We start from the raw sequence: 20,666 nt of genomic DNA, 5'->3' as shown, positions 1-20,666 counted from the left end.
GCAGGTCCTGCCTCTTAAACCTGGTCAATTTCTTTGAAACAGTCACCAAGGCCATTGACGAGGGGAAGGTGGTCCACACAGCCTACCTGGACCTTGCAAAAGCCTTCGATACAATACCCCACTCGGGCATTATAGATAAGCTCACCAGTTTAAATATAAACCCCTATGTCACTAGATGGGTTGCAAACTGGCTCAAGGACAGAACCCACATGGTTAGAATTGCTGGAGCCATGTCAGACTCCAAACCAGTTACAAGTGGCGTCCCACAAGGCTCAGTCCTGAGACAGCTCTTGTTCGGTATATATTTCTCGGAGGTACAGGCCAACACAGAAGGACTGTGGCTGACCAAGTTCGCAGATGACTGCAAACTGGGCGCCATAATCGACTCTCCAGCCGACACAAGCATCCTCCAAAAGGGCCTCATAGAAACAGACAACTGGTGCCAGAGCCATGGCCTCAAGCTAAACACCAAAAAGTGTATAGTCATCCCCTTTGGCAAAAACAAAGTGCCTACAAATTACCACATAGGTGGTAATCCATTAAGTACAGAAGAAGTAATTAGGGACCTGGGGACCCAAGTTGATGGCAATCTCTCATTTGACAACCACGTGGCCAAAGTGGTTAGAAGAACATTTTATATAGCCCACCTAATCATGAAGGGATTCACATCTAGATCAGGGGAGGTCATCGTGCCTCTTTACTCATCCCTCATCAGGCCCATAATTGAGTACAGTGCCCCTTTTGGGATGTACCTTACCAGACACCTGCAGCAACTGGAAAGACTCCAAAAGTACCTCACCAAGAGGATCAAAGGGCTCAAACAGATGCCATATGCTGCCCGGTTAAAGAAACTCCAGCTCTACTCAGTGGCATACCGCCTGCTCAGAGGCGATCTGTGCCTGAGGTATAAAGCCATGTCCAACCCGGAATTAATGGACATGCTGCACCTCAGAAAATCCAAATCCCATCGAGCTATGCACTCGAGAGACTTGAACCTCAGCACTGAAATAAATAGGACATGCTGGAGTGACAAATTCATAACCCAGAGGCTCCCTTCACTCTGGAATAAAATCCCAGTCCAGGTTAGGCAGAGTCCCTCATTGACTCTCTTCAAGAGGAATCTTGAGTGGATGGGAGATCGTAGGTTTACCCCGGGTATCACTTCTATGTCACTGTTAAACAGAGGCGCAGTATACTAACCTCGAAAAAGGACATAGCAAAATTAATTTAAAATGGGTGGCGAAAGCCAAAAACACACTCTGGCTAGGCTTATAAATGCCCTAGGGCAGATAGCCTAGTATGAACCTATAGGGTACAGTTATGTAACTTATTACATTTGAGTCACCCAACTTCAGTTGATAGGGCCAACTCAGGAGGAGTCCATATGAGGACAGCTGATACCCTTTGACAGCATCGTAGCTTATGTCGCTGTGTTCTACTTTGCAATCAGTAAACAAAACACACGTGCAAACAAACTACAACAAAATAGTAAAATTAAGCCGTTAACCTTACAATCAAACTACAACTACCATCAAAACAAAAATACAAACATCAGCACCAAGCATTTTTCTCATTCCAGTCGTAGTCCATCACTTAAAATCAAACAGCAGACAAAAACACAGAACCAAATACTGATAAGCCTAGCCAAGAATTTAGCCCATGTTCCAGCAAGTTAGCACCCTATGCCACTGCCCAGCAGGGACACAGCTGGAATCCCTGGGGAATATTTTCTGTTCCACATCCAGTTATCCAGGCTGCGCTTAAAAAGGGTTAATGAGGTGCTCTGCTTGATATGAAGACAGAGAGCATCACTGTAAAATACATGGCTAATTGGCTACCCACCAACTGGAACATTACCAATAACATGCAGGATGTAATCACAAATGCATGCCTTTTCCCAACTCATGTGTCCCATCAATTCACCAGCTTAGTGAAACTTAGCATTTCTTTTAACAAACTAAAATTATGGATAAATGAAACTGTCAAACAATAAAAACAAGTGTAGCCTGCACTAAAGGCATAAAGGAATAAAACCCAAAATTTGACCTAAGCTTGATTAGCAGCTTTGCTGATGACTGCTGGGAATGTATCCTTAGTTTCGTAAGCTAAAGGACACATGGTTATCATTACCTTCACAAACTAGACTCAAGTTCATGTTAACCTTACTAGCCCTAATATTATTTTGCAGTTCCCTGATGATGTTTTCTATAGTATCCTCCTTTGTGAAGCCAACTAATGTGTCAGCTCTTGATCTGGTACTGTTATAGATTAATTTTTGAGATTCTATCACATAATCACATGTGGCTTGCCTGTCTGAAGTCCTTAACTTCAGAATCTTCCAACCACAGCAAAGCAACATCTCTGAAGATATCCGTCACAGTCTGATTTGAATAAGGACAAAGGAAACCAGGTAATCACTACCACATCTAGAAAATTATGTTCTCTGGTGGGTTTAGTAACTATCTGTTCCAGACAATTTGTTAATCAAGTCCAAGAACCTTAAAAGGCATACCCCAAGACAGTGATATAGGAATCCCAGTTGACTGTAGGGTAGTTAAATAATAGAGATCTTATTCAAATAGAGTTTTTGGAACACTTTCAGGAATCCAGCATAGTCATATGGCAGATGATGCAGAGGTTAAGTTACAAGGGCTTGATTCCCTTAGCCCTCATTTGTCTACTGTGCGAGTTAGAGCACATCATTTAACTAAACTTTGCTCTCAGGTTGCCTCGCAAAGGAACTATGTACCCAGTGGGTTTGTATAGTCAGTAAATGGGTATTGTTATTATTTGGGGATATGAAGGGTGTCCTGTAGTAGGTACAAGCTGTTAACTTGTCTTATTTATGGTGCTCTATACGTCTACAAGTTCCATTTGTGGGTCTCTGAGAATATGCTTGTAGGTGATATGATACCAATCAGTTTGGAGAGTCCACGGCAGTTACCATGAGATATGAAAGCATGGTAACTTCCATCCAAGCCCATTTCTGTCTATTAACACTATAATCCATCTGGAACAATTTGGTAAAAATCCACGTTAATAGTCATTCCTTTTAAAGCAATATATACCATCCTTACTTCAGTTTCACTTAAAAGTCTATAAAAGGTTCAGAATGTCAGTAACATTTGCTAATGGTATGCTTAGTTGAAATGTCAAAATGACAACAAGTGGTGGTTGCCTGTTGTCTGAGATCACGGTACAATATGTTCTAGTCCTTTCTCCATTGTAGTGCATTCTCAGAGTTTGAATATACAAGTATCAGGGGTGTAGAGGTCTGTGAGGCTTGGGGAACAAAATGTAATGTTCACTTTAAATTTTATCATGTAACTTAATTGAATTATTAAAACATTGTACTGACTGGTTCTTTTTGGTTTTTAAATTGGATTTAAACAGAGTGGTTTTATGTATGTTTTTATCTGATGAAGTCTATGATTATTTTGTGACGAAAACGGCTGTAAACCATTTTGTTGGCGTTAATTTTCTTGGGATTAAAGCCTTCTTTGCCTAGCTGCGTCTTTTTGGACTGTATTTTTTTGTTTATTTAATTGATCAACTTTCTGAATGTAGCCCTAGAAAACATAACATGTGGCAAAGTTCCACTTTCATGTCAGAAGACTGAATTTTACTAAGCATCTGTCTCAAGTGCACTTTATAATATTCCACACTGAAAGTGTTTGTCGCACATTCTTTGCTAATAAGAATTTTAGCCAATACCCATGGTAAACAATTATGTACAATATAAATTAATCAAAAGCTATGAACCTATAAATATTTTACTACTATTCAGCATGTTTTACTTAGCTGGCACATTAATGCGTGTAGTCAGCGCCTATGTTTAGAGTCAATACATCTCACGTAGTACAGATTCATTTCCGGAAACAGCAACATAACCAAGTACGGGAAGCACACACGAAAAGCTGACTATAACATTGTTTCACTTGAGACAAGTCTGTATTTCGATGTAACTGCGCACATGCTGAATATGACAACATATTCCTACACCAAAGTCTTAGCTGTGTGTCCAAGTGACCATATTTCTTTACTTTCTGTAATTGGTTGCTTAATATCCGCCTACAAGGTATGGAATGTCATAAAACCAGGCAACTCAATTCACATAACCATGGTGGTTACCACAACAGGGAATAGATGGGAGGGAAGCACCCCAAGTTTCAAAAGCAGAGCTCACCTAACTCTCAGAGGCAGGCACTCAAGACTCCAGTTCGCACAGAGCTTTCAAGTTTTCCATTTCTAAGTCCCCATCTACTTCCAAAGGAAAAGTAACTTCTGTCAGGTCCCTCCGCACACAATACACTGTAATCTGCGTGACTACTGTCTCTTCAGTGATCCATCAACCAGCCCCAGAAGGACAACAACAACATGCTGCCCTTCCCATGCGAGGCACCACCTTAAACTACAACAAAGAAGGAAATTGACAACCTGAGGGGAAAATGTACCAGTACAGCCACATTCGCTGACTCAACATTTTCAACTATGAATATAGATGCAAGAAAGCTTTCCTGGGCAAGATCCCATGCATGCATACACACACACACACACACACACACACACACACACACACACGCACACCTCGAGCATTCTGTTGCTGGTGTTTGCTACAAGCAAAGTAGCCTGCAGCAGTAAAAAAAAATTGTACAAGGTTAAATTTCACTGAGCGAGATGAGCTAAAGATATGTTGCCTTCACACTACTTCTTGTACAAACTATGGGAAATATTTTGACTCCAGCCCTACCTAAGCATGAAGATTGTGTGCACCAGGCAACCAATCTGAAGTACTTGGCTGTGATACCAATAGTAAGATTGCCTTTATGAGTATATGATTTACCAGTAGTGCAGCCAGGAGTAGGATTAAGAAACGGAGGAAGCACATTTATTTTGGAAGCAGAAGACTTTGCTTCATGACCGTCACGATTACGAAAAGCTGCAAAATCTTCTACTTCCAAAATAAATTACTGATGCAAGTAAAACTTGACCCATACACACAGACTTTCCTCCGTTTGTGACTCCTACTGCCGAAAAGTAAAAAAGGGTTATACTGCATCTCTGTCCTGCCTGCATTAACTTAACCACGACTCTATGATCATCAAATAGCTTACCTAAAGGACAAGAAAAGCAGTTCTTAGACCAGGCAGAAGAAAACAAACGAGAACTTCCTGATAACCACCAGACTGGTGTCACCAATACCAATCCTTGCAGTCCGTGACCAAAATAAATAGAAGGATCCAGTAGCAGGTAAAATCTGCAAGTATCAGCAAAGAGAAAGGAGTTACCTGCTGCTGGACCCTCTATTTATTCAGGGAGAAAAAAAAGCAATTTAGGTTTGGGGTGGAGGTGTTATGCAAGTGGTGGCTTGGATTGCAAGAATCCGATTGGCTGCCACCACTTGCTTTAACCGCTTTACAAGCTGATTTTCTTCTAAAAGTTTAATGTGAGTAACATGTAAAAATACACTGAATCGTCACTGTTAGGTAAATAAGTTAGGTTATGATTTCAGTGTGATGTTTATCGTGTTTCACTGCTGCAGTCATTACACTTGAGATATCCTGCCATCAGGCAGTCCCGCAGTCGGCCAGAGTTCCAAAGTCTTGATCCGGTGTCGGTTGCTGTCGCTTCTTCCCTGACGTCAGTGCGCCAGGGGTCTATAAGATGCAGTCGATGCCATTTTCTTCAGTCTTTCTTGCTGCGCGGTGCCCGAAGCAAAAGCAGTTCGGAAGTGCCGGTCGGCCGACTCCGGAGATTTTCAATTCGAATTTCAGATCTGAAGTCTTCAATAAAGCTAAGTACCCCGTTGGGGAAGCTTTTTCTTGCCTCAGACCAATGTCAGTAAAAGTTAATAATTGTATTTCTTGTGAGAAGCAAATACCTCATAAGGATTTTCATTCTTAATGTATTTCCTACCTAGGCCCAGACCATGATGTCACTAGTTGTCGGTTTTGTGCTAGATTTAACAAACGCACTATTAAACGTCGGTTTGATTTTGCTCGCCATTACTTTGGCCGAAGGTTTAATTATACCATGCTGTCAGAACAACCGACCGGAATACACAAAAAACGCAAAGACAAGGATAAGGACAGGCATCCGAGGCCCAAAACTGACTATGAAGCCTCTTCCAGGCCAGTCGCCGGTTCTCAGTGAGGCTCTTTCGCAGCCCCTGACACCCGCTACCTCAGAGCCACAGGCTGCCTCCGACTCCCACGTGGAGATGTCTAGGCCTCTGGATACTCAAGGTGTTGGGCCTACGGAAACTAACCCTTCAGACAGGTCCAGAGCCGCTGAGCAGGCATCGGCTTCTGAGGGTGTTTTCAGACCTTCACAGCTTACCATATAAACTACAGCCAAGTCTAAAACTCCATTAAAGACAAAGAAGCAAGTACAGCATTCACCTGGACAGGCCTCCATGCCTAAAAAACAGATGCTCAAAATGGCCGAAGACTTAATTACTCTGATCAGGGGTACCCATCCCCCTCCTGATAAAAGGCCTAGGCAGGATACAGACTATGATTCCTCTGACCAGGTTTCCATTTCTTCTGATTCCTCTTCAGACCAGTGATACTCTTTACCCCCCTATGAGGACTCTGATGCTGAAGAATCGATTCCTTCAGCCTCTCCTCCTGAGGATTATTCTTTTGGGGAAACTTTACATACTATGAGGGAGCATTTCCATTGGGAGGGCCAGGATTACTCAGAATCCAAGAAAAGGCTCCGAGACTTTCTTTTATTGCCTCAGCACAGGCCCCTTGCTATTCTGCCAGTGTTAGATATTGTGGATGATGTGTTCTCTGAATCCAACTTAAATCCTGATTCTTTGCCCCCCACTCCAGTCAAACCAGACAGGCACTACAGAGTCCTGGACTCTCTCAAATTTCTTTATAAAAACCCTGTTGCTGACCCAGAAACTATATCCCAGGGTCCCAAAGGGGTAAAGGCTTCCATGGCTAAAAATCCAGTTCCCTCTGACAGGGATTCTAGAGCATTAGACAGATGGGGGAAGAAAGTTTACACTTCTGCAACTTTAGCAGTGAGAGCTTTAAATTGCCACTTTCACATGCTTAAATACCAACAATATTTAATGTCTCTGTTAAAACAGAAAATGATTACAAGTTCAGAACATCCTGACTATAAGGAAATGCAGGATTTATTGCATGCAGCTGAACAAGTGGGAAAACATACCCTGCAGTGTGGTTTTGATTCATTAGAGGCTTCTTGAAGAGCAGCAGTTACAGGATTTGTGATTCGAAGGCATGCTTGGTTAAAAGAACAAGGTTTACCTGATCATATTAAGGCAAAATTATTGGATGCTCATTTACAGCAGGATATTTTATTTGGTGTTAAGGCAGAAGAGGTATTAAAGAAAATGGAGGATAAGGCAAAATCTATGCAAACCGTGAAGGTTTGTTTACAGGTACAGCCACCTCGATTTAGCAGAAATTGGCCTTCAAAGAATTGGTCCTTTCCAGTGTCAGACAGACCACAAAGAGGCAAATACAGATGCCCAAGAAGCAGATCTCAGCCCCAAGGCTCTTATAGACCATGACAGTGGGCTGCTTCAACCCCAAAATGAGGTCAAGTCACAACCTTACAGGAAACAGTCCCAATGACTTCCTCCTTCGAATGCCAAGCACTTACCTTTTGGCAGCTCCTTTAGGGGGAAAACTAGCTCTTTTTTCTCAAAATTGGCATATAATCACCCAAGGCAAATGGGTTCTGAATATTGTCTCAAAGTTACAGGTTCCACTTTCACACTCTACCAAAGCTAAAAGGAATGCCAGACCTGCCACAAAATCAATGGGCAGAGGCACAAAAACAAATTACAGCCCTCATGGACATGAAAGCTATTCAAAAAGTGCCACAACAGGAACAAGGACAAGGATTTTACTCAAGACTTCCTGGTCCCCAGAAAGGACAAAGCCTGGAGACCCATACTAGACCTTTCAACTCTAAATACTTACCTGGATGTTCCGAAATTCAAAATGTTGACACTACAGCAGCTTCTTCCCATGCTGGGCAAGAAGGCTTGGCTTGTTACTTTGGACCTCAAAGAGGCATACCTGCATGTCCCTATCAGACAAAATTGCAGAAGATACCTCAGATTCATAGCTGGTTCAATGCATTACCAATTCTCTGCACTGCCCTTTGGCTTATCTACTGTGCCCAGGGTCTTCACAAAGTGCCTGGCACCAGTAATTGCATTTTCAAGACAAAAAGGAATTCAAATATATCCATACTTGGACGACTGCCTTATTCAAGCAGAGATCAAGGGCATTCTTCTAAAGCATCTGGCATTTGTAAAAAGGTTGCTAATTTGCCTAGGGTACACAGTAAATGAAAAGAAGTCAAAACTAGTGCCCTCACAAGAGATAATATTCCTGGGTGCCAGCTTAAATACAACGGCCCAGATGGCTTATCTCACGCCAGACAAGCAAGGACAACTGACTCAGTACTTTCAATTGATGGCAACAAAAACCCAACTCCCTGCAAGAAAAATTCTGCAGGCCTTGGGATTCATGGCATCCTACATACTACTAATTCCATATACCAGACTGCATATGAGGAAATTACAGTGGTACTTAAAAAATGTTTGGACTCAACACTGTCACAGTTTGGAAGCAGTAATACCACTAATTCCCTGCCTACAACAGGAGTTTCGATGGTGGGCACAGGCATGTCACCTCAACAAGGGACAGCCTTTCACTCTACCCACAGCCAGGCAGACACTAACAACAGATGCTTCAGATTACGCCTGGGGAGCACACATGGCAGGAAAATGTATTCAGGGCAAGTGGGCCGCAGACCAACTGCATCTTCACATCAATCAAAAAGAGATGTTAGCTGTACCAAATGCACTAACAGCTTTCAAGGACCTTCTGCATCCAGGACAACTGTTATTAAAGACAGACAACACCACAGTTATGTGGTACATAAACAAGCAAGGGGGCACTCATTCTTATCCCCTATGCAGGCAAGCCATGACCTTATGGAACGCAGCTCTAACATGTCAACTTCATCTGCAAGCACAATTCCTGCCAGGAAAGAAAAATACTCTGGCAGACTTAATCAGAAACATAATGGATCCTCACGAGTGGAAATTAAATCCACGAGTATTCAGCATGATAACGCAAAAATGGGGGTGCCCAGACATAGATCTTTTTGCCTCCCGAATGAATTGCCAAGTACAAAAATTCTGCACAAGGACTTATCACACACAAGCATGGAAAGTGGGTGCTCTCTCGTTCAGCTGGAAAAGCCTAAAAGTTTATGCCTTCCCACCACTGCCTCTCCTTTCAAAGGTACTCCTAAAAGCCAGACAAGAAAAAACACAGATGATCCTGATTGCCCCAGACTGGCCACGCCAGCACTGGTACCCAATCTTAAAGAACTTAGCTCAAGGCCCACCATGGATTTTACCTCAAACTCCGCACCTTCTGACTGAATAAAACAATCAGATCCTGCACAGTCAGCTCAAAACCTTAAACCTGGCTGCATGACAGATTCCTTATTCAAGCAGACAACAACTCTCTCTAAAGCTGTTATGGATGTCATTTTGGAGGCCAGGAGGCCTAGCACCAGGAAATCTTATTCAGAAAAGTGGAAGAGATTCTGCGCCTGGAACCAGGCTCAAAGCTTTGACCCTCTTGTCCCAAATATTCCTCAGATATTACAATACTTAACTGAGATGCTGGACAAAGGACTATCATTTTCATCCATTAAGATCCACGCCTCTGCCATCTTGGCTCATTACAACACAGATCCTCCTATTTTCTCTCATCCATTGCTAAAACAGTACCTCAGAGGGGCTAAAAACATAAGACCGCCCTGGAGAGCACCAACTTGGGACCTCAGTTTTGTCTTGGAAAAACTAACTTTACCTCCTTTTGAGCCAGCCAATTCAGCAGAATTAAAATATGGTATCATGGAAAACTGCTCTGCTTTTGGCAATAACCTCAGCACGAAGAGTCTCAGAGTTACAGGCACTAATGGCAGTGGAGCCTTTCATCATTTTTCACCAAGACAGGGTTTCTTTAAGAACAAACCCTTCATTTATGCCTAAGGTGATATCCAGTGTGGCTCTTAACCAAACTATTCACTTGCCAACGTTTTATCCAAATCCCCAGAATAAAGGGGGAGAGACTTCTGCATTCCTTGGACATACACGGACAGTTAGTTTTTACTTGGACAAAACAAAAGCTTTCAGAAAAACTGCGCAATTGTTTGTAGCATATGCTGCAGGATCACAGGGAAAGGCTATTTCAAAGCAGACCATTTCAAAGTGGATAGGACACTGTATCCGTTTCTGCTACACACAGCATGGCAAACCTGTACCTAGTAACGTTAGGCCACATTCCACCAGGGCAACAGCCACTTCAACTGCCTATCTTGGAGGGTGCTACCAAAGATATCTTGGAAGCTGCAACTTGGAGTTCAGTGCACACCTTTACCAAGCATTATCACTTGCCTCTATTCTAGATCCAGAGCTGGCTTTGCCACTGCAGTGCTGCAGGGCCTCATAGCCACCCCAAATCCTCTATAGAACCAGCCACCATAACTCAGCTTTGGGATTCAACGCAAGTGTAATGACTGCAGCAGTAAAACACGATGAACATAGTACAGTTTTGTACCTACCATAAATGTAGACGTTTGAGTGTATTCACTGCTGCAGTCCAGGTTACCCACCCGCCTTCCCCTCTTTCTTAGCTGGGACTTATCTATACCTTTCAACCCTATACTACCTATGTGGTGTATTTGCTGGTAACTGAAGGTTTTGTTTTTACCTTTATTGTATGTTTTATTAGCAATATCTATTGCCTTCCTATTTGGGGGCACCTGACATCTGGGACAAGAACAACTGAAGAAAATGGTGTCTGCTGCATCTTATATACCCCCTGGCGCACCGACGTCAGGGAAGAAGCGACAGTAACTGACGCCGGACCAAGACTTTGGAACTCTGGCCGACTGCGGGGCCTCCTGACGGCAGGATAACCCAAGTGTAATGACTGCAGCAGTGAATACACTCGAACATCTACATTTATGGTAGGTACAAAACTGTACTTTTTACATGCTGCTCACATTATAAATCTACATTGCAGTTTCTCACGACTGTGGAAGGTACTCGGTGGTAACAGCTTGCAATAAATATAGTCTCACAGCATCCTCGGATGTACGCATAGAGGCGCTGTGAGATGGTACTCTGGGTTAATGAGTTAAGAAGAGTAACTGCATTCCATTGAAGTACCTGATTGGTTCTCCTGTCATCTCAGTTGTTTTTCCAGCAACTGCAGCATTATTTCAAGCTAAGTCACTGCAGTACTGCCTTTTAGCAGTTAACATACATGAAACAACAATTTACCAGCTTGTCTTAATGTCTTTAAAATTGTCAGGATTTGTCTTGCCGCAGTTTTGCAAATACTTTCCTGGTACTTACTCCACTGTGAGCCAACCCACTCAGTTCAGCCCTCGCTACACTCAGGCTTCACTCCGCTCCCTCCCCCCCCACTGCATCTACACTTATACGTCACTTATTCCTCCTGCTGTACTCATCCTCCTATCCTGTACCTAACTTTCTATTCAGTCACAAAGTGTTTTCTTTATGTAATTGCTAGCTATTTCCATTCTAAATTCCTTGTCAAATCTCACTGTGCTCCCTCTCCATTAAAATCTACTTATTCTCCACACTATTATCTCTGCTCATTAGTTCAGCTAACTATACTGCAAGGTTTTTACAGCATGAACTCTACTATTTTCTTCCTTAATCACCTTGTTCATCCTCCTCTTCCTCTCATTCCTAATATCACCACCAGTGGTAGTAGTAAATCACACCTCAACCATTACTTTACCTATCAACCATGTTCCCACTTGTTGTTCAAAAATCTCTTCAGGCTTATTTCCCATAACTCCATTCCACTGTTGTAACCCCAAAGTCAATCTCAATGTTAAGATGAAACTGCTACCCATTTCTGCTAAAAATGCCATGATAAGCAAACCTCCTTCCTACCCATACATCAGTGTGGTAACATCCACCCCAGCCCAGGTCCCAGTCAATCCCCAAATGATAAAATGCACCTTACAGTTTTAAACAGCCACTCTACACATTAGATTGATATTTAACAAAATCACATATTTTCATGCCTGGATGACACAACACAGACATACTAGCCACAACTGAGACATGGCTAAAGCCTGAAATAAAAGATGCTGAAATACCACCCACCTGGTTATATTATTATTAGGCTAAATAGTAAATATAAAAGCAGATGGAATAGCTATAATCTTCCAAATATCCTCACAGTAACTCCCTATACAGGCACAATCCCATATTTTGGAAAAGCAGAAATTAGAATCTCATTCCTAAAACTGAATAGAGCCAAGGGCCTATGTGTTGCTGTACATTCCAATACTTGAAAACATACCATCTTGGATAGCAGATAAAACCAGAAAGGAAATTATCCTCCTGTGGGGTGTAAACATTGACTGGCAGTCTTTATGTGCAGATTCAGCAGTCAGCAGCAGAACCTCTTCGGATTCACTCAACTTAATACACCAAGAAGATATGGCAAAAATAACTCCCAGCAATCTATCTTGGATTGGATTCTGATTACCAAACAATCTAATGTTCCCTCCTCGTGTACCCTCCCTAATAGACTGTCTTCAACTGCCAGCTGATACCCACAGGAGTATTACACAACTAACAAAAGAACATAAGCTCAAAACTATCCGTAATCTGTCCAAATTCTCCCTGGGGTCTTTCATTGAGTCTCTGAAGGCAGTTAACTGGTGCATCCTAGAAAGACTCTCCTTAAATGATGCAGTTGAATACTGTAATGCATTTTTTTAAAAATATTCTTAACTCCTTAGCCTCACAGCATACAGAAATAATTAAAAACGGCAGTACCCCATGGTTCTCCAAACAATGCAAACTCCTTTTGAAAGAGTGAGACAAGGCATGGATTAACTGGCAAAAGAAAAAATATGACAAAAATGGCAGTTATACAGGCAGCTGTGAAACCAGGTCAATAAACAAGGTAACAGAGAGAAAACATCTTATTATTCTTTGCTCCAAGATAACCATAAAAACACCCCTAAAATATTCTTTTGTAACGTGAGAGGAAACCGGAGGACCCGGAGGAAACCCACACGAATGCAGGTAGGACATGCAGACTCTGCACAGAAGGCACCCCAGCCGAGAATCGAACCAGGGAACCTCTTGCTGTGAGGCGACAATGCTACCGCTGCACCACTGTGCTGTCTTCTGGTTTTCCATTTACTTTCTCATCAGCCCAGGTACAAAAAAAGAATTCCAGCCCATACTCAGATATTTCCCCATCTTTAAACAGCTACCTATTTCAATACATACGTCATAGAATGCACAGTCAGCTAAACCTGAAACTCGCCAAACACACCCCTTCCACATAGCCAACATCCACTACCTTAGACCCTAGTACATTTCCTTCACAAAACTCTTCTATCTGCAACCTCTGCAATACATATGCAGCCAACTCCTCAAACTTTACTTTTCACCCAATTTCTATAACTCTCATTAAAAAAAGCTTTTTTGTAAACTAAAACTTTTGATGTTATGTTGTCCCCATCACGCCTCCGGTTTTCTGGTTGGGTTTGGAGCCGATCCTTGACTCCGACTCGGCCGTATACTATAGCTAGAGAGTTTTTTACTGGTTCGAGGCTAGCCCTTATCCCAATATGCCTAGCAGTAGTTATCCAGATCTCATTTATGATAACCCACCACACTAAATAGGTCCAAATTTTACTAAACTTGCTTATGAGAAAAGGACCTGCATATGAGTGTGTAAACATCAGCAAAGAGAAAGGAAGGAAAGACTAGGTCTAACCAACTGGTATGCAAACTGGAAGTCAGCCAGTGTAGCCAAACAAACGATAAGAAAAAACTCCTCTCGATCCTCCAGGAGGGGGAAGTAGGGTGGGACGCAAGAAGGAAGGCGAGATGAAGGACAACAAACATGGAACGTTATGGTGAGTACATAACTTCTTTATGTTATGTTGTCCCCATCTCGCCTCCGTTCTTGCTGGTTGGGACAGCGTCCCCAGCAACTAAATCTTGGGTGGCTCACTGGAAAAGACTCTAAAGGACCATGGAACCAAAGGATGCCCTGTTCCGAGAGGTCACATCTACTTTGTAATCAGAGATAAAGGTATGAGGATTAGCCCATGTAGCTGCCGCACAGATTGAATCTAAAGGCAATTTGGCTTGAAATGCAATAGAAGTACCCAAGGCCCTAGTTGAGTGTCCTTAAATTTTTCCTGGAAGTGCTTTGTTCCACAAAGCATAGACTCGGATGATAGTGTCTGAAAGCCACTTTGATAAGGTCACTTTAGAGACTGGACAACCTTTCTTGTTGTCTGCAAAAGATATAAACAATTGGTCAGATTTTCTGAAATCCTTAGTCCTGTGTAAATAAAAACATAACTGTCTAGGTAAGTCCACAATTGCTGGAGCTTATACTCTGCCTTGTTGCCAAATTGGGGAAGAATACAGGAAGCTCTATGGATTGGCTTAAATTGTGCTCTGAACACACCTTGGGTAAGAAGGAAGGATTGGTTCTGAGAGAAACTATCTTTGTGGAAAGTCAAGTACAGGAGACAAATAGATGAGGCCTGCAACTCTGAAACCCTCCCAGCTGAAGTAATGACCATTAAGAAAAAGGTCTTCCATGTCAAAAATTTTCAAGGACAAGAAGCAGCTAACTCAAATGGGGGGGGGGGGGTGAAAGTCTCTAAAACTAGAATTAAATCCCGGGGTGGGGGGGGTTTCACTTACTGGAGGACTTAAGAGGGTAGTACCTCTTAGGAATGCTTTTACATAGACTGTGGGACATGATGTTTGATCACATTTCTCCTACATGAAAATTAGAAATGGCAGCTAGCTGAACTTGGATAGTAGCTGCCGCTGCTCCTCTTACAAATGTTTCAGCAAGGAATTCTAGAATCTTACAAATGGGGGCAGTAAAATGATCAATGTCATTCTTGTTTGCCCAACAAGACAACTTCCATTTACTAATATAAAGTTTTCTTGTAGTGGGTTTATGGGATGAAATCAAAATTTGTAGAACTGCCGGGGAAACATCTGGGAGCCTGGCTATGACCGGAAGTGGAGAAACCAAACCGTCACCTTGACAGTATGGATGGAAGCGTGGAGAGCACTCAACTGATGCATCAGGAGATCTGGAACTGGGTCCAGTATCCAAGTCTTCCCTTGCAGATGAGGCCAGAGGAATGGGAACCAAATCTGTCATGGCCAGTAAGGAGCAATGAGGATGAACTTGCAACCTAATGACTGTGCTTTCTGAAGAACCTTGGGGATCAGGGGAAATGGTACGAAGGCATAAAGCAGTCCCGGGGACCAATCCTGAACTAGTGCGTCCCTGGGTTACTGTCCTGGTGGTGGGACTAGGGCAAAGTAGCTGCTGCATTTGTTTTTGAGGTGAGTGGTGAAAAGATTGCAGCATGGCTGGCCCCATTTGCGAAAAATCAGCTCTGAAACTTCCCTGTTTCAGGGACCATTCATGAGGCCCTGCTGAGCTGGTCCGCAATCACGCTGGATTTCTCCGGAATGTGTGTTGCGAACAGAAAGCATTGGGAAGACATCTCCCATTGCCATACTCATAGAGCCTCTCGGCACAAGGGATGAGACCTGGTTCCACCCTGTTTGTTGATGTACCATACTACCGACATATTGTCTGTCTGAATTGCTGAATTGCATGTCATTGCTGGAGCCTTTCTGTGTCCTGACAGAGTGCTCTTCAAACTATCTGAATATACACAGACCTAAGTATATTTTTCTGGCACTTCAGAGTTGTGTACTGTTAATTGTTGCTTGACTAATTTTATATCATTGCTGGCTGACTTCAGAGTTGTGCACTGTTATTTTTGCTTCACTGTATAGTTTTTCAGATCTCTGCTGAAGGTGTTGTTTTTCCCCTACCTACCCTATTCCTGTCTTGTTTAAATTTGGAGGCTTTTGCAGTTGCCTGCCCTCACTGTAGATTTTATGTGGAACACCCCCCCCCCCCAGTCCCATCTTTTTACCTCATTCTACCTAATAGACGACTCCTGCACTTATTTTTAGTCGTTTAATTTAATTGCATTTTTTAAACTGTTTGGTCTAACATTGCTACATACTCAAGTGTGCTAGCTTGCACTGCATTTGAATTGTTTTTACTGCTGTTTTAGCTACTTTTCTGTATAAAAAAAATCTAAGCCTGTTTCCTACCTTTCCTGTAACTAGTGTAGTCCAGATTCAGATTGGCTGTATCCTGGATTGTATGTAAGCTTCTGAGCCCCCCAAGCTTTCTGTGTTGGAGGGAAGCCTTCTAGCTTATCAGTGGGAGTGGTAAGGACTAGGTAACCCTATCTACCACATAAGGTGTGGTTCTGGCCCATAAATTGCAGTCAGTGGCCGTTTGGGCAGTTTTTCTATCTCTCTCAACTTTCTGATTAAAAAGCCCACATTTGCACTTGTTTCCCCCCTTTCCTGTAACTAGTTTAGTCCAAATATAGATTCTTAGTTTTAGCACTTGAATTTGCTTATTCATGATCAGCACTTGTTCAGAACTTGTTGTAAGCACTAAATAACTTACTAATTACTACAGCACTCAACCTTCCTCATTACCTAGAGGAAATCAGTTTTGGTACTTACTTTCCTCACTTGCTTAGAGAAAAACAGCTCTTGTACTCACTTTCCTCACTTATCTAGAGGAAAATATTTTTTTATTCGGGCATGTCCAAGGGTCAGCTCCCAGTGTTCTCTCCTGTATGATGAATCTTGGCATCTTGGGGCAATGTAGAAATTGCCTCGTACACAGACAACCCTCTCCTCCTACCACCCAACACTACAACCTGTGAGAGGTGCATTTATCTAGCCAAACTGGAGGCAAAGCTCTCTCTCCAACCAAGACTTAACTTGACAGTCAAGAGGAGAAGGTAAACACTTGCACCAAATCACACTCATCACATAGTCTCACTAAATCTACACCACCAAAATCCACACATAGAAACACAAACACATTTGCGGAGGCTCTCAGTAATAATCTGCTCAAACAACAGAGACCTCCAAAGCAGAAATGCAAGCAACCTCCACCCCCCAACACAACCCAAATGGCACATAGCCCGCAGACTCAGTGTGCCACTCAACCACAGCTAATAAGGAAAAACAATGTACCAAACACAATAGTCATAGGTGACTCTATAGTCAGGCACACTGATGTCCCACTGACCAGGCTAAACAAGGAGAAGGTTACTGTCAGCTGCCTGCCTCCGCCACAACCCATGCACTCAGGTCACTCCACAACAAGTACAAATATGACTGTCATTGTCCATGTTGGTGTGGACGACCTGAAACGTACCTCCCTGGACTACATGAAAAGAGACATGGAAGAACTCTCCAATCTTGTAGCTAAGGCAGGTATGACCCTAGCTCTGAGTAGCATTCTGCCATCACCCAGAATGATAACTCAGTACAAGGACAAAATGATTGACTTCAACAATTGGCTAAGCTTCTGGTGTCATTCTAAAGGGATCCAGTATCTGTCTACCTTGGATGACATGGTCGACAGACCATGATGCTTTGCCAGAGATGGCCTGCACCTGTCACCCCTGGGATTCTGGACAGTGGCTAAGGTTCTTGCTGCCCCTATAGTGCCTTTTTTAGGCAAGGTTCAAATGACAAATACACCAACGTAACAGGAACAGGCAAGAAAAAACTAAGGGTGATGCTACTCAGTGCTAGAAGTCTAAATCTCAAAATGCACTCATACGAGGCACTCCTTAAAATGGAGAACATTGATAACTGTGCAGTGACTGAGACCTGATTCAAGGGTCCAGAGAGCACCCCTGCACTACCAGGCTATAACACATACCACACTTTTCGACCATGTAACCTGGACCGGAACACTAAAGGCGGAGATGTGTCCATATTCATTAAGAATATCCACACCTCCAGGCTAGTTGCTCAGCATAATGCAGCAGAGGTAATCCAAGTGCAACTAACTCAGGGCAAAACTTCAATCCAAATTGTAGCGTGCTACAGATCCCCCACCATGCCCCAAGATTCCCACTCCTCTTTTCTTGATGTACTGGAAAATATTGGGGTTCAACCAAACACCCTAATAATGAGCGATTTCAACTTTCCCCACCATTAACTGGGAAAACTACTCATGTATCAACTCCTTCACTCAGCGCTTTCTGGAATTCATAAACTCCAATTTCCTGGATCAACTTAACTACACCCCCACAAGGGACAACAATATCCTAGATCTAGTCATTACCAACATGAGTGACTGGTGTTCCACACCTGAAGTCAACGCCTCATTGGTCAGATCCGACCATAAGCTAATTACCCTAGATATCCACATCCTGCTCCCACAGTAAAACATTTTTCCAAAGCCAACTTCATGCTTCTTAAGACAAAAGTGGTGAACTTCATGATACTCATGCAGATGGACAATACAGTTACGACTACTGAATCCTACACAATTGCACTTTATAAGCACTTACACGAGTGCATGGATCATGCTATTCCAAGCAGAACCAAGACGCTATCCTCCCAAAAAAGGAAGCCAATCTGGTGGTCCCCTGCCATAAACAAACTGTACAACAAAAGGAAGAAACTGTTGCAAAAGAGAGTAAAATCTCATGAGTGGAGGTCGGCCTCAGTAAGAAGCTGCAATACCTGATAAAATCCTCCAAAGCTACTTACGAAAACAAAATCGCCACTGAATCTGAAGACAGCCACAAAGCATTCTATAGCTATGTCAAGAATCTCAATGACAACACTCAGATCTGCTCCGAGTTACAACACAATGGCAGTAAATATACAGACACTCAAAAGGAATTCCCCATGCACGGAAGTGATTGCACGGCTCAAAAACACATGTTCAACAAAAAGCAGAAGCCAGAAACTGTGAGCTGTATAAACTAATTTAATTAGTTATAAAAATAAAAAAAACACAAGAATAAACAGACCGGTTTCGGCTATGGTGTTAACCTAGCCTTCATCAGTGTAAATTCCCAAGAACATCTTGAGGTTCTTTTATACACATGGAAATAATTAATCACAAACTGTCATTGGTGAGCTCATGAATATTCATTAGTATACCAAATCATAAATATTCATTAAGACCAGGCTGGAAAAGTCCACCTAATTTCACAATCCATTTCTTTTCCTTTTGCATTTAGTTTACTGTGCGCCAACCAGATTTGTTAGATCTGTCGCCTATTATTTGTCAATGATGGTAAAATTAAATTTTGCTGTAGTATTTTTAAGAGTATGTTTATACAGGGCATCACTCATTCTCTTACATTCAACATCACTGAGGTGTTCAGAAATATGTTACTTAAAAAGTCTGGATGTTTGTCCTATGTAGAATGCATGACAACTGCAAGAAGCCATGTAGATGATCCAATCTGTACTGCAATTTGCAAAAAATCTGATGTCATATATGGTACTGCAATTGAATTTGCATTTAATGAAATGTTTAGCTATATAGTTTTAGGGCAGTCAAGTAAAGCCTGGTTATAAGATATGATACAATAGTTGTTTCTTTGTCAGTATACATTTAAATTCATTCACTATTATTCAATTGAAGTTGCATCTAGAGTATAATAGGATGATTTATTAACTAATTGATTGCTTTTAAGTGTTCTTAACGGTATACGGGCCAATCAAAAATTGTTAAACACGGAGCTACTTCTGTTTAATGTGGAACATCGCAGTTCTGCATTAAACAGAAGTAGTTCTGTTTTGCGATGTTTCGATTGGCCCGTATACCAGCATACGGGCCAATCAAAAAAACAAAGCGGAGGGCTGCCTGGGATTTAAACTGGCAGTGCGGGACTCGGGATCAGGCTGCTGATCTCAGGACAGTCCCGCCCAAATAGGGATGTCTGGCAACCCTGGCTACATCCATACAGTCTTTCTACTATAAGGTACTGCAATTGCTACTGGAGAATTGTTTTGTTTTTAACACATGTTTACACTGGCTGCAGTGACCACATGGCATGCAGCCCACAAGTTTATCTCCAGAAATTAAGGTTTGGGTCATATTCTGATTGATGGCATCATGATGGTGTTTATAGTGGCTAAAATGAGATCCAAGATTTTCCCCCTTCTAAATGAGAACATGCAGGTCTCGGATAAATGTTGTGACAAAACATTGTCAGCTAGAAGAATGTTCCGGTGTCGTCTGATGGCATCAATGACTCTGTTGGTATTTCTACCATATGTAGTAATAAATCGTAGATTGTTGTGTTCTGTGATTTATGTTTGTACTTAAGGTCTTCTCTGTCTAAATTTGCAGCATAATTGCTTGCTGTATGTAGATAACCCATAGTGTAGTCCCTTTCTTGGAACCTATTGGACAAATCTTTACAAAAAAACCTCAAAGGTATTTTCTTCAGAACAAATACGTCTCATCCTAATAAACTGAGACTTGGGGATGTTTTTAGTGATATGTGCTTGATGAAAGCTTGATGCGTGGAGTTATATTCTGGGTATTTTCTGAATACTTCTGTACGGAGGGTGTTATCTTTATTCCTTGTGACCAGCACATCCAAATATGTAATCTTGTGTTGGTCATAGTTAATAGTGAATTGTAAGCCCCATTTGTTATCATTGGTATCAT

At 42.2% G+C, this 20,666-nt stretch overlaps 1 protein-coding gene across 1 annotated transcript in view; it reads left to right on the top strand.

Annotated features, from left to right (window-relative positions):
- The window catches only part of VPS13C (vacuolar protein sorting 13 homolog C), a 6,956,796-nt gene that overhangs the window by 2,808,208 nt on the left and 4,127,922 nt on the right, over positions 1-20,666 (top strand). Inside the window, exon 31 of the mRNA XM_044076309.1 lies at positions 5,500-5,518. Within this exon, the coding sequence (XP_043932244.1) occupies positions 5,500-5,518 (19 nt within the window). The remainder of the gene's footprint in view (positions 1-5,499; positions 5,519-20,666) is intronic.

The sequence above is a fragment of the Protopterus annectens genome, chromosome 7.part0 (genome assembly GCF_019279795.1).
Source record: "Protopterus annectens isolate FY-2018-M chromosome 7.part0, PAN1.0, whole genome shotgun sequence".
Taxonomy (NCBI): Eukaryota; Metazoa; Chordata; order Ceratodontiformes; family Protopteridae; genus Protopterus; species Protopterus annectens.
The sequence above is the reverse complement of the archived record's forward strand: the minus strand, read 5'-3'. Positions and strand labels throughout refer to the sequence as shown.